The sequence below is a fragment of the Schistocerca americana genome, chromosome 2 (assembly GCF_021461395.2).
Source record: "Schistocerca americana isolate TAMUIC-IGC-003095 chromosome 2, iqSchAmer2.1, whole genome shotgun sequence".
Taxonomy (NCBI): Eukaryota; Metazoa; Arthropoda; class Insecta; order Orthoptera; family Acrididae; genus Schistocerca; species Schistocerca americana.
This window is the reverse complement of record NC_060120.1, coordinates 190,714,250-190,729,519: the sequence shown is the minus strand read 5'-3', so window position 1 is coordinate 190,729,519 and position 15,270 is coordinate 190,714,250. Positions and strand designations below refer to the sequence as shown.

The following is a 15,270-nucleotide window of genomic DNA, read 5'->3' as shown; positions in this document are numbered from 1 at the left end:
TAGACATGGTCATGTGGACCAACATGCTGCTATTTAGGTGGTCTTGATGTTTTGTTTCATCAGCGTATATCACAGGCACATAAAAACTATTTCACTAAAATAATATGTAAATTTGAGTGAATAAGAATGGAGCCATCGTACTCCTTCTTTCAATTTTGGTGATACGAATTTGCGGGCGACCTACAACCTGTAATCAAAAAGTAATGTAGTTGTGTCTGTACAACACAATTTATTGATCTAAATGGTACAGTCTATTAAAATTCTTCAAAGTGCAGCCTTGCCTTGAGCAGCGATACACCTCTTCTAGCGATTCTCCCATGCCTGGTACGCTGCCTGGAAGGCAGTGACTGGAATTTGCTTTAGAACACGTGTCGTCACCTTTTGGATATCCTCAGTGGTATCAAAACTGCGTCCCTTCATCTTAGTTGTGATGTGTGGAAACAGGAAGAAGTCTCACGGTGCCAAGTCGGGACAGTACAGGAATTCCCGAATCAATTGAGCGGTGTTGCATGGCGCATTGTCCTGGTGCAGTGTACACATTGAAGTGGGCATATGCCGTATGCAGGTGACGCGATCTGCTAGTTTATTTAATACTCCGTGGTAGGAGGCTGCGTTCACTGTTGTCCCTTGCGATACGAACTCGGAACGGATTGAAGAAAGCGACGAGCATTGTTTCCATTTTCTGTTTGCTCATTCTTGCTTTCTTGAATCTGGGAGTCGTGGGAGTTTGCCACTCTGAACTTTGGCGCTTCGTTTCTGGGTTGTACCCGAAAACCAATGCCGTTGATGACATTGTCTAACAGACCTCGGTCTCTTTCCAGATGTTCCATGAGTTCTGTCGCTACCACCAAATCGTTGCGCTTCTGGTCGTCATTCAACACTTTTGGAACAATTTGGCAAACACTTTACATCTGCTCAAATCATCGGGAACGATGTTGAACACAGTCCCATATGGCATATTAAGCGCGTCGGCTAGTCACTGAACACACACTCGTCAGTCAGCATTCAGCAACGCTTGCACACGGGTCACGTTATCGGGCGTTGAACTTGTTGACGGCCGTCCAGAGCGGGCTTCATCAGTAATCTATTCCGGCCCTCGTTAAATTGTTTCATCCACCTGGAAACTTGCGAGTGAGACATGGCAATCTCCTCGTAGACCTCTTGAATCATTCTGTAAGTTTCAGTCCGAGGTTTTTTGAGTTTTGAACAAAACTTGATTGAATAGCGTTGCTCCAAAGTTGACTGCATCTTGTGCGACGGCACAAGCACTGAACAGGGGTTTACGCAAATAACGATGCTGAAACTTCCAGAGCTCGGAGCGGACTGCGGAAGGCACGGCTGGAAACCTGATACCCTCCTCCACTATTCCCCACCGTCGGGGCAACTTTGGGGCCAATAGGAGCTTCACGAAACAACCAGTTGCATTACTTTTTGATGACACCTTGAAATACGGTCGGTCAACAGTTACCTGACAGTAATAAGCGAACAGTGGCAGGATCGCGAATCTGTGGGGGAAGGCGGCAATCGGTGGAAATGAGCAAAATGTTTTCGCATTCGGAGGAGAAAGTTGGTGATTATAATTTCATGTAAATATCTTGTCGTAGCAAGGAGAGCCCTTTTTGTATAATTGCCATCTTAGTTCGATAGTCAGATCTATCTTCGATATTTCTTGATAATACAAAATCAGCTGCTCTCCTTTAAACTTTTGCGATGTGTTCCGTCAATCGTGTCTGGGAAGAATCCCATACCGGAAGGCAGTACTCCAGAAAAGTACGGATAAGCATAGTGTAAGCAGTCTAGTAGTTTAGTTGCATCTTCTAAGTTCTCTGTTAAAATAGTTTTAGGCTTTTAGTAGAATCGACTGCCTAAGAGTTTGTGTCAGTTATCGTTTAACCGAAATCGAACAGTTTTCTAGTACTCATGTGGAGGACCTCAAACTCGCAGCCAATTACCATTTTTTTGCACCATGCAGATATTTTGTCGAAATCATTTTATGAATCATTTTGACCTTTTGATGAATTTACTAGACGTAAAAGACAGCATTACCTGCAAACTGTCTAAGAGGACTGCTCAGATTGTCTCTGAGACCGCTAACGTAGATTAACATTTTAACGTCGGTGCTGAGAATTGTGTTTCTCGCTGTGGTGTGGAGCACTTATTCAGACGCCCTCGATTACTATTTTAATATAATGGCACTTTACTTCCTAAGTCCATTCTTTTAAAACAACGAGAGAGCGGATAAAATAATTTTACAATAAACTAATCACAAATTATGTGATGCCTCGTGTGTTCGGAAAGCTCTATCGTTGGGGGGACACACAAAACTGTATTGTCGGTTGTTTGTTGCTCCTGATTGATACGTAATACGTCATACGTTGATGTATTGCTGGTATCGTAATTAGTGGAGTCGACCGCGAATAACTCTTTCTTGGGGAATGAGAGGTACAGTTTCGGTACTGTCAGGTAACTACCATTGAATTTCGTCTTGATCGGGACGTTGTGTGATTTACCGAACCAACAAAATAATTGCGAAATTCTCCAGTTTTCTCTTGATAGCTTATGGATCAAAGTCATACTGTGCTGCCTGGAGATTTATGATAGTAGCAATATCGCCTTTGTAGTGAAATACAAAAGAAGCACGAGCTTGTAGTATAAGTATGGGAAGTGTCCCTAATTGAAGAGCCGAGAGGAATGTGGTTGAGACGTAGCCTGCGTGTGTTGGCAGAACGCCGCGATGCCGACGCCGCTGGCGGAGCGGACGGCGACGCCGTGACGCGGACGCCGGCATGGAGCGCCGCCATGGAGACGCCCGCCGCCGCCCCCGCCCCCCTCCCGCCAGCCGCCGCCCCCGGCTGTGACTGCTCCAACATCTCCATCATGCAGCTCTTTCACGAGCTCAAGCAGAAGTTCCCCGCCGTGCCCGACAGAGTCGTCAGTCAGTGCATCCGACAGGTACGCCGCATGCCGAGTAGCATTGGGGTCCTTGGCGAAGGCCATTCACTTCCCTGCCTCATTTCGTCCTTGTATTACACCACCTTCTCTACTTATTTCTCATATGCCTCTTCCCTTGTCCCCTCCTCCTTCTCCTCCTCCTCCTCCTCCTCCTGCTCCTCCTCATATTCCCCCTCCTCCTCCTCCTCCTTACCCCTCCTCTCCCTACACCTTCTTTAGTCTCCTCCCCCCTCCTTTTTCCTCCCCTCCTCTTCTTCTTCTTCTTTCCCCTTTTCTTCCTCCTCCTTTTCTTCTTCCTCCTCCTCCTTGTCCTGTCCTGGTTCTGTACTCTCCACTACATCATCTACCTCCTCCCGTGCCTTCTTTTTTTTGTCCTTTTCCTCGTTTGTGTTCTCCATTAATAATCGATTCTTCCTCCTCCTCTGCCTTTGCGTGCTCCTCTGCTCTACCTCCTCCATCTATCCCTTCTCCTCTGTCTACTCCTCCGTTCGGTTCATTGTCCTCGTTTTCGTTCTCCTGCACTGTGTTTTATTCTTTATAGAGACTGTTCTGTCACAGCATATGCCTATCAGCCCTTGGTGCTTGTATGTTATTCACACACACTGCTGTCCGAAAACAGGGCTTTTAAGTAGTAAGAGAGACTTAAGCCTTCAACACATTATACAGCTGTCTTTCCCCACGCTTTTTACGAGTTCAGCAAGATTGTGCTTTACATATTTAAGAATGTAAAAGCAGTTAGATTGGCAAAAACATAAAGTACCTGAGTGTTGGTGTTGCTTTTATATTTGAACTGGTCGCTTACCTTTCCATACAATTAATCTAATATTTTAGCATATAACTAACGATTCCCGAGCTGACAGCGACTGTGAAAATTCAATTGTCCTTCTTAAATGGCTCTGAGCACTATGGGACTTAACATCTCAGGTCATCAGTCCCCTAGAACTTAGAACTACTTAAACCTAACTAACCTAAGGACATCACACACATCCATGCCCGAGGCAGGATTCGAACCTGCAACCGTAGCAGTCACGCGGTTCCGGACTGAAGCGCCTAGAACCGCTCGGTCACCAGCGGCCGGCTGTCCTTCTTAAATACCAGATATTGTTGAATAGCATCACATTGAACATGAACCGATTTTTTGCAGGACCTTTTGTTTTTAGGCAGTTTTAGATGTTCTTTCAGTTTACTTGTGTATATCTATCTATACGTTCACTATTTCACGCATTCACAAAGAAGGATGAATTGGAAAGTATGGTGGATGGTTTCTTTTACACAAACTTGACATTGATGTTAGTGTAGTTCAAACAATCTTAGAAAACGTGTTTGTCAACGTAAAGGTAAACGTCAGTGGGCAGAAGAAAGAGGACACTATAAATTGTGGTTTTTAGCGAGCTGTGCTCCCTTCTCTAGGGAGAGCTAGACTGTCTGCTTTGCTGCTGCCGGTGGAATGCTGAATAGCGGAAAACTGGCGGAAATTCGCACTGGAGATGAGGCGACCAGCTGCGTGTGTACTTAAACCCCTCTCTTTCCTTCAGAAAAATCTGTTTACCGGCCGTCTCCGGTGACCTCTGTTTCCGCTTGGCCTTCACCCAAGTCCGAAAATAAGCGCCAGATTCTGCGGAGGATCCAGTTCTTCAAGCGAGAATGCACCGTGCCTCACCGCCCGATTGCTCTTCCATCTCTGCTCAGTTGGTTGTGGCCACCGCGAGAACCTTTTGTGCGCTTTTCCAACTCTGTATCTTTATTCAGGACCAACGCCTCTGACCAGAGCCGTACCGAGGGGGCGGGATAGGCCCCCGGCAAAGACAGTAACAAAGGGGAACAGAAGCTGACTTGAAAAGGAGAAAGAAAGGAGATTTAAAAATTAACCGGCTGAGGCAGTGCATTTCGCCCACGCCTCGTTCCTTCATTCAGCATACGAGAAAAAGCTTTTCCCTCAGCCCGCGACTGTAAATGCAGTTGTTGTCACATTTGACATTTCTGCAGCGTCATTGCCTCCAATTAACATCGTAAGGAAAAGACTACTTCCGAACAGATGCCTGTCGCTAACATGGCATACGTGGCAATTTGCGCTTGGCTCAGACAACTGCCGCTTACTCAGTTCGCTCGCCTCCAACAGTGGCCTTAGTGCTGTTATTTCGCCACGGTGTTGTACAGGGTATCCCACATAAAACCGGTACGCCTCACGCCCGAGATTCAAGTAACAAAAACAAACTAAAAAAGACTAGATAATAGTAACGTTAAAAAAGGTGTAGTTACCTATTTGTGTAGATGTTGGAAGTGGTTGCCATAGGCATCCAGCCATCACTGACTTCGTGTGATGACGTCACGAGCAGCACGCTGTAATTCCGCAGGTGTGATGTTAATTTCTCTACTAATGTTCCGTTTAAGATCGTCTATTGTGCGAGGATTGTCAGTATACACTTTGATTTTTAGTGTGCCCCATAAATAAAAATAACACGACGTTAAGTCCATGGACTTTGGGGGGCTCTAAGGACATGTCTCTCGTCAGGGAACACGTTGGTGATATAGACCATACTTTAGCCGGATGTGTAAGCGGTTGTTCCATCTTGTTGGAGTGCTGTATTGCAGCTTCTCATCATCCCCTAATGGTGAATAGAAAGAGTAAAAGATCTCTAGATGTCTGGCACTGTTTAAGGCGTAATTGAAAGACATGGGGCCAATAATGCGCATGCCGGGCAGATAACGCTCACCAAACACACATATCTTCTCTGAGCGAAGAGATTCTTAATGCAGAATATGTGGACTGTCCTGCGACCAGTATCTGCAAATGGTGGGAATTTGGGTAACCTGACAAGTGAAACCAGGCGTCAGCTAAGTTGAAGTAAAGCAAAAGGTCCAACTAACCGTTAGCAGTTGATGTCAACAGCCAGTTACTATAATGAACTCTTTTTTTTCCTGATCCTCAAATTACAACTCTTGCACCACACTCACACAACAGGCCTTTAATTTCATACAGGGTGTTTCAAAAAAGACCGGTATATTTGAAACGGCAATAAAAACTAAATGAGCAGCGATAGATATACACCGTTTGTTGCAATATGCTTGGGACAACAGTACATTTTCAGGCGGACAAACTTTCGAAATTACAGTAGTTACAATTTTCAACAGCAGATGGCGCTGCAAGTGATGTGAAAGATATAGAAAACAACGCAGTCTGTGGGTGCGCCATTCTGTACGTCGTCTTTTTGCTGTAAGCGTGTGCTGTTCACAATGTGCAAGTGTGCTGTAGACAATATGGTTTATTCCTTAGAACAGAGGATTTTTCTGGTGTTGGAATTCCACCGCCTAGAACACAGTGTTGTTGCAACAAGACGAAGTTTTCAACGGAGGTTTAATGTAACCAAAGGACCGAAAAGCGATACAATAAAGGATCTGTTTGAAAAATTTCAATGGACTGGGAACGTGACGGATGAAAGTGCTGGAAAGGTAGGGCGACCGCGTACGGCAACCACAGAGGGCAACGCGCAGCTAGTGCAGCAGGTGATCCAACAGCGGCCTCGGGTTTCCGTTCGCCGTGTTGCAGCTGCGGTCCAAATGACGCCAACGTCCACGTATCGTCTCATGCGCCAGAGTTTACACCTCTATCCGTACAAAATTCAAACGCGGCAACCCCTCAGCGCCGCTACTATTGCTGCACGAGAGACATTCGCTAACGATATAGTGCACAGGATTGATGACGGCGATATGCATGTGGGCAGCATTTGGTTTACTGACGAAGCTTATTTTTACCTGGACGGCTTCGTCAATAAACAGAACTGGCGCATATGGGGAACCGAAAAGCCCCATGTTGCAGTCCCATCGTCCCTGCATCCTCAAAAAGTACTGGTCTGGGCCGCCATTTCTTCCAAAGGAATCATTGGCCCATTTTTTAGATCCGAAACGATTACTGCACCACGCTATCTGGACATTCTTCATGAATTTGTGGCGGTACAAACTGCCTTAGACGACACTGCGAACACCTCGTGGTTTATGCAAGATGGTGCCCGGCCACATCGCACGGCCGACGTCTTTAATTTCCTGAATGAATATTTCGATGATCGTGTGATTGCTTTGGGCTATCCGAAACATACAGGAGGCGGCGTGGATTGGCCTCCCTATTCGCCAGACATGAACCCCTGTGACTTCTTTCTGTGGGGACACTTGAAAGACCAGGTGTACCGCCAGAATCCAGAAACAATTGAACAGCTGAAGCAGTACATCTCATCTGCATGTGAAGCCATTCCGCCAGACACGTTGTCAAAGGTTTCGGGTAATTTCATTCAGAGACTACGCCATATTATTGCTACGCATGGTGGATATGTGGAAAATATCGTACTATAGAGTTTCGCAGACCGCAGCGCCATCTGTTGTTGAAAATTGTAACTACTGTAATTTCGAAAGTTTGTCTGCCTGAAAATGTACTGTTGTCCCAAGCATATTGCAACAAACGGTGTATTTCTATCGCTGCTCGTTTAGTTTTTATTGCCGTTTCAAATATACCGGTGATTTTTGAAACACCCTGTATCTTGTAGTACACGATGTACGAGATACACCAAACTGCTGCGATAACTCCCCTTCCGACTTGCGGGGACGTTTCGTAATGTCCATGTCTGTAATTTCACGGGTCCTCGCTGTTGGTCGCGTATGTCTCTGTTCATTGTGAACGGATGCTACAGCCCTCCATTTTGTGTACGGATCGTGAGTAGTGCTGGTCATGGGGAGTTTCTTACCAGTGCAGTTCGCCTGAAACATTTCTTTATTTTCCTCGATGGGGCATGTCTTTATGTAACACTCCACAATATCAGTTCCCTATTCTGAGGCAAACTGCCCCATTTCTGTTACAACTCAGTAACACGAGCTTCTCACCACAGCTGACTCACCAACACACAGCTGCACTTAAATTTCCGATAAAATGCAGTGCAGCCAACGTTCGAGACAGTGTTGCCACTGCACAAGCAATTCGACTAGAGGTGATTAACGGTACAAGAGGCGTGCCGGTTTTATGTGGGACATCGTATAGTATCTGTATTGTCGGCGTGCAGGTGCTGAAGCAAATATGCTATTTGAACAAAGGCTTCAGGTTTTTCCAGATTTCTTCCGCGAGAAGACTAGAGCGAGGCGCGATGTCGGGTGAAGCAAGCAAGAAAGGTGGAGGTTAATATACGTTATTCACTGGCTCCTTTAGATAGAAGTTTTGCTGCTCCCGACTTATATGAAAATGAGCAGCTGATTTCGGTGCCGAATATAGAAGAGATGTTGATATAGCGGAGCTAATTAGCGAAATAGATGGTTCCAAGTTCCATGTGAAAAAGCTGATGAAGAGCATTTAAACAACATCCCAGTTGAATATTTTGAAGCTCTCTGAAAGTGATGCTCATCCAAACATAGTAATAACTTGGAGGATACTTAGGACGATTTCAGAGATTGCGGCGTATTGTGTATGCAGTTCCAGCAAATTAGGTATGATGAAAAACCACGTAAAGTGGAAAAATGAGTGAAAACAGGCTGTCATATGTAGCTGTCTTATTCGATAGAAGGAGATACAGCTGCCGAATTTGACTTCAATAAATAATCAATAAGATTGCTTCGTTAAATTTTCTTAATAGCCTTGGTCCCAATGAAACATAAAATTATCATCTACTGATTACCATTTTCGATCAATTGACAACCACATGCAGATCAAGCTTACTAAAGACTCGGTTCTATGTTGGCTACAACCCATCGCCACTAAGTGTATCTCAGAACTTGATCACTACAGAGCCAGTCCTTAAGTACGCTGTTGGTCATAACAACCTTATTATGTGTAATCCGGAATCATACTCACTAAGGACAGTGTACCTCAGTACTATGTTGATCATATTCTTCTTACTAAGCGTAACACGTCAGTGATAAAAAATAAAATGATGGTCAAAGCATGGTTGTCACTATTTGAAACCATCAGAAATCTAATCTTTGTGTGTCAACACCAAAACAGATAGCTGTGGGCAGAATCAGATCTCTTGCAGTGCAAGTAGACCAGTCAACACGCTTTCACTGAATGCTCTCTGGTGCAATCCTCTTCATTTGTTTGTCGCCATGTACATAATTAAGCGATAGAAATTACATTTCAGTTGTATGTAGCCTCCTTGTTGTAACTGTTACAGATGTCCGTGTACATAGATATTAGTGAAGTAACGAAATAGCAGAGCCACAACAGACACACCACTAAACTTTGGAAAATAAATATGCTAATGGTAACTCAGATAACTAAATATGTACGAGGTTAAGTCAATTATTATCTGCAATTTAGTTATATTTTTGTTTATTCTGGTAGTACTGTCGCTTTAATTTGATGACGCATGCTTTGTGTATTCGTTGTTATATCTTTGCAGCTTTCAAGCTGCTAGGTTAGTTTCGTTATCGTTGCCATGCTGTTAATCATCGCTGCTCTGCTGTCTATTTGCACCAAAGAAGAGCAACGTTCAGTGATCCGTCTGTTTTTTGTGGTCGGAAGGCGTATCAGGGACGGAAATTCATCGAAGACTTTCGGTACAGTACGGGAACAGTGTTTTGCCACAACGGAGTGTCTACGAATGGATTGAAAAAATCCGAAATGGTCGCACAAGTGTTAACGCGTGATGAAGGAGCCGGACGACCGTTTACCGCTACAAATCAAGAAAACATTGAGCGTTCACGTGAAATGATTCTCTTGGACAGACGATAAACTGTTGACGAAGTGGCACATCGTCTGAAAATTAGTCACGGTTCTGCATACGAATTCATCTACAACAGACTTGGGTTTCATAAAGTTTGTGCAAGATGGGGCCCCAAAACAACTCACATAGTTGCATAAACAAACGCGCTTGGACATCTGGAAAATAAAAAAAAATTGGATCGCTGTGCTAACGAAGGGGACAACTTCTTAGACAGGATCATTACTGGTGACGAAACATGGATCCATCATTACGAGCCGAAGAGTAAACGGCAGAGTATGGAACGGAAACATCAAAATTCTCCGTGCAAGAAGACTTCAAGACCCAACCGTCCGTAGAAAAACTGATGCTTATGGTTTTTTGAGACGCACAAGGTCCAGTACTGGAACATTACGGGGAAAGGGGCACAACAATAAACAGTGTACGTTACAGTGAGATGCTTACTGCCAGGCTACGGCCTGCAATTCGAAGGAAACGCCGAGGATTGCTGTCAAAAGGTGTTGTGTTGTTGCACGACAGTGCCCGTCCGCATACTGCTGCCCACACTACAGAAACGTTCCAGAAACTCAAATTTGAAGTAATGGATCATTCTCCATATAGTCCCGATCTTGCCCCTTCTGACTATCACTAGTTTGGTCCACTCATACAGGCATTAAGGGGCCGTCGATTTGCCTCGGACGAAGCAGTGAAAGAAGCGGTGCATTCCTGGCTCGCAGCTCAAACGAGAACCTTCTTTTCTGAGGGCATCGGGAAGCTTGTACAACGATGGACCAAGTGCATTGAAACGCAAAGAGACTATGTCGAAAAATGATGTTCTTGTAAGTTTCCTATTTGATTACAATAAAATTTTATAACTAATTTGCGGATAATAATTGATTTACAACAACATGTAATAAAATGGCGATACCGTTACAAGCGAAATGGCACCCGTAAAGTACCCTACGTTTGTGTGTAATGTGTCTTGACTTGGACACGAAGAAAGCTGTCCATAATATGTAACAATGATCCGAAGAAGAAGTTACGGCCACCAAAAGAATGTTGCATACAAAAAGCGAAGTAATGAAGAACTGTATTTCGAAAATAAGCAACTTAATGTGACGTCGGAAAAGGCACGCTTATGCGTTACTAGTACCATGTTGGGCTGTTTTCCCGGTAATATATTCAAATAACAGGAAAAAATGCCACAGATGCCAATGGATGTAATAAAAACATTGTGTATGAGATAATTAAAAACTGAAGACTGTGAAATATTGAGTGGGATATTTCGCAGAGAGAAAGTTTGGATCTGTAACGTTTGTAAACGAAAATAGCATAGTGAAAAGGTGAGAAAAAACAGTATTCTAAACGAATATCTGACGAGTTTAAAATAAGAAAAAAATGAGATACATCCAGTGCACTTAGGGAGATTCAAATAGATTTCTTTTATAAATCTATATACTTGCTCCTACCATCAGAACAAAGTTGATTAAGAAGAGCTACCACATTAACTTTTAGACTTCTTGTATATTTTGTGAAGATGTGTCCCACTGCCCATGAGTATTTAAAACACTTCATAGTTGCACTTGCCAAGAACTGCTAACAAATACGTCTTTATTACAACCGGTTTCAATCCTAGATCACCATCAGGTACCATAAAGTGATTTAAAACAACTCACAGGGCAGTGCAAAGCCGGTGGCGTCAAGTAGATAAAAATCCATCGTAAACTACGGCTGACAAGTAGTAAAGTGAAGTGTTGGTAGAAGAGCCAACACCGTGTTGCTAGAGGAGGCCGAAATGCACGCTTTTAAGCTCACGCAAACTGGAGTGAGGTCTGGAACAGTTAAGGGAATTAATAGTAGCAAATAAAGTACGTAGTTGATGTAATACTTAACTTTAATCCATAATTGGTGTACATCGCTCTTGACGGTACGTGTTTTATAATTTCAATATTAACTGGTAATGGCGCCTTGCTAGGTCGTAGCAAATGACGTAGCTGAAGGCTATGCTAACTATCGTCTCGGCAATTGAGAGCGTATTTGTCGGTGAACCATTGCTATTAACGTCGGCTGTACAACTGGGGCGAGTGCTAGTAAGTCTCTCTAGACCTGCCGTGTGGTGGCGCTCGGTCTGCAATCACTGACAGTGGCGACACGCGGGTCCGACGTATACTAGCGGACCGCGGCCGATTTAAAGGCTACCACCTAGCAAGTGTGGTGTCTGGCGGTAACACCACATAAAGTACATTATGTTGTCAATAATAAGATGTTCCAAGCACTGTTAATCTTCGTTCTGTGCATACTGTCTAAATATTTAGTGTGGAGTATGTGGAAACCAGTGGGTAGAGTGTCGTGCGCGAAATACTAAACTATATGTATAGAACGAAGATTCTACCACCAAAAGTTGCTAATAGAATAGTTACAGTGACCCATCATTTGTGAAGCACAACAATGCAGACTCGGTATATAATTTTACAGGGTGGTTATAATTAAACTTTTGCTACTTGAGTGAGCCCCCATAACATACGAGTGATCGTAGGACAATGAAACGTTATGGTCACATTTGTAAGGACATGCGCAAGAGAAATAACCAATAAACCATTGAAAGAAACGCATTTTAATTTCCACGAGTGGGTAACATTTGTTAATGGCGTACCATGTTTACGTTCGAGTACAAACTTTGCTCAGTGTGACGACCATCTGCATCCAAGGCGAACTGAAACCACACTAGAGATTGCCCTTGTGCTGCCCGAAACAACTGCGGACCGTGGAATGTTTGGTGGTCGTGAGCTCGTACATGGTTTGACAATCGCACATTGCGTCCAGCATTCTCAGCTGTGGCAACAATAACTTCTTCACCCAGGAGCAATTCCCAAATCGACAGTTAATTCTGATTTCCGAATCATATTCTTCAACCCCGGTTCCTCTCTGTATTTCTTTAATTGTCGATAGCCACGAAGAACATCAACACTGTTGCTGTTGTTTTGATAAAAAAGCTTTACTAGTAAAGCCCTGCTCACCTTGTCTACACCCATGTTTACTGTCTGCAGCTGCAGTGGCTCACTGATGCCTGTGTTTCAGTACTACGTCGCCGTACCAGTACCGGCGCCTAACGGCAAGTTGTGACACTAACACTGCCAACAACGTAAATCCTTCAGCGAACAGTTGGGTACCCATACGGTAAATAGTTTTCCGTCTACTCGGGCTCAAGATCTGACGCTGTTTATCAAGCGTCTGCAGAAGAATTAAACGATTTCTTCTCAACAGCTGTAAACTGCCAGGCAGCGACAAATTACCAGCCCCAAGATATCAATCTCTCGAGAGACAAGTTTTTCCTAAAACATGTCACTACCGGCACAGTACACAAGGCAATTACGAGAATCTCTTCCGAGGCAGTAGGAAATGATGGTGTAAGCATTGGCATGATTAAGAACGTCGTAGACACTATTATTCCAGTTATCACAGACATCTTCAACCTGTCTCTTGTCAGTAGTACATATCCTACTGAGTGGAAGCAAAGTTTAATTCAACCTATACCCAAGACTGACAACCCTAAGTCGCCAGGTGACTACAGGCCGATCAGCATACTACCTGCAGTATCTAAAGCCCTAGAATACATCGTCCATGAACAGCTGACGGATTACCTCAAAACCCATAACATCCATGACAAATATCAGTCAGGCTTTCGAAAGCACCATAGTATAGCATCTGCATTAATCAAAGTAAGTGATGGCATTAAACATGCTATGGACAGACGTGAAGCTACTATCCTAACACTGCTTGACTTTAGCAAGGCTTTTGATACAGTTGACTTTGATATATCACTAATTAAAATGAAACAGCTGAATTTCTCAAACAGCGCAATACACTGGTTCGACAGCTACCTCAAAAACAGAAGTCAACAAGTCATTTGTGGATTGGAAAAGTCATCATGGAAAAACGTGCGCTCTGGAGTTCCCCAAGGCTCCGTCCTTGGTCCATTACTCTTCTCACTGTACATTAATGATATTTCTTCGGTGATTCACTCCTGCAACTACCATCTATATGCCGACGACATCCAATTGTACATAAGTGCAAGCCCCAAGAACATTGCTGACGCAGTAGCGAGTATGAACGCAGATCTTGGCTCTGTTTCTCGATGGGCACAGAACCTAGGTCTGAAACTAAACCCCAAGAAATCCCAGGTCATACTTATATCTCATCCAAAGTTAATCAGCCGGTACTTTCGCGAAACAGTCCCTCAAATACTCCTCAATGGTACCCAACTACTATACCAAAAAACAGTAAAAGACCTTGGAATAATCTTGGATGAACACCTAAACTGGGAAGAACAAACAGTCACAGCTTGCCGGAAATCGCTCTCCTCCCTACATGCAATTCAAAAATTTAGAATAATATTTCCAACCCATGTTAAACAAAAATTAGTCCAAACACTAGTCTTGCCTAATCTTTACTACTGTGATGTAGTTCAACACGGCACAAATAGTGAAAATTCGAGATGCCTCGAGCTAGTGATGAATGCTTGCGTTAGATACGTGTGGAATAAACGGTTGTATGATCATATCAGTCCTTCATACTCCCAGCTAGGTTGGATACGCCCACATAAGGCACGCGATCTCCACACGATGTGCTTACTTCATCGATTTCTTAGCCACTGTAGCCCCCAATACTTATCTTCTCACATTAAACACCTATCATCATTCCACAACCGCTATACCAGATCGGATACGTCTAGCATCGTGGCTGTACCTTTACATAACACAAAATCTTTCTCCGTGTCATTCTCCATCTCAGCCATACGACTATGGAACGCGCTCCCCTGTGATCTGCGTCTTATCCAGAACCACTCAACATTCAAAAGGGAATTCAAAACCTACATATTAGGGACGGTATAGCCACCATTGTTGTGCCCCTCTCATCTCTTTCTTTCTCCTCTCCATCATAGCTTCGAATTTTACATTCTATTTCTCTTCCTCTAACCTAATCTACCTCTTCTATATCTCTTTCACCCCATTCTGTCGTCTTATGTCTCTGCTCGATGAGAATAACTCACAAGCTGCAAGAACATAACGAGAAAATTCCCAACTAGCAATAGGACTGACATTCATAAAAGAAAAATTTGTTTACTTTCATAAACATAGTCATTATTATTATTATTATTATTATTCTTGATTGTTATAATAATTTTTTTGATTGTTATAATTATCATTGTACTACTGTTATAATTTATATTTTTTTTTAACATTAATACTGTATAACGCTTTGTATGTCCTTAATGTTCTGTAGAAACTGTAATTCGTTCGATCTGAGTATGCCTCGTTAGGTGTAAGAGAGGGCCTGAAGGCCCTAATCTTGCCAGGTAAAAGAAATGCATAAATAAATAAATAAATAGAGTTTGATCATAACCACTCTTTATTGTGCCAATCGAAGAGGAAACATTCCTTCTAGTGTTGGACAATATGCTAACCTATATAAATTATTGTTATGTGTCACAGAAAATAGATTGTACTGTCACAACCGTGTCGGATGGGACCATATTATTATGGATGAGGGAACGCATACATTTAGTCGCAGTTCCAGCGAGGACAATGACACAGATAAACTGCTGCTGTTTATCGAGAAACTGTCCCTAAGAGAACTGATGGAA

The 15,270-nt window shown here is 43.4% G+C and overlaps 1 protein-coding gene across 1 annotated transcript in view; it reads left to right on the top strand.

Moving 5' to 3' along the window:
- Positions 1-15,270, top strand: part of LOC124593865 (TGF-beta-activated kinase 1 and MAP3K7-binding protein 3) — a 488,317-nt gene that overhangs the window by 122,268 nt on the left and 350,779 nt on the right. The window contains exon 2 of the mRNA XM_047132213.1: positions 2,726-2,952. Within this exon, the coding sequence (XP_046988169.1) occupies positions 2,800-2,952 (153 nt within the window). The 5' untranslated portion in view covers positions 2,726-2,799. The remainder of the gene's footprint in view (positions 1-2,725; positions 2,953-15,270) is intronic.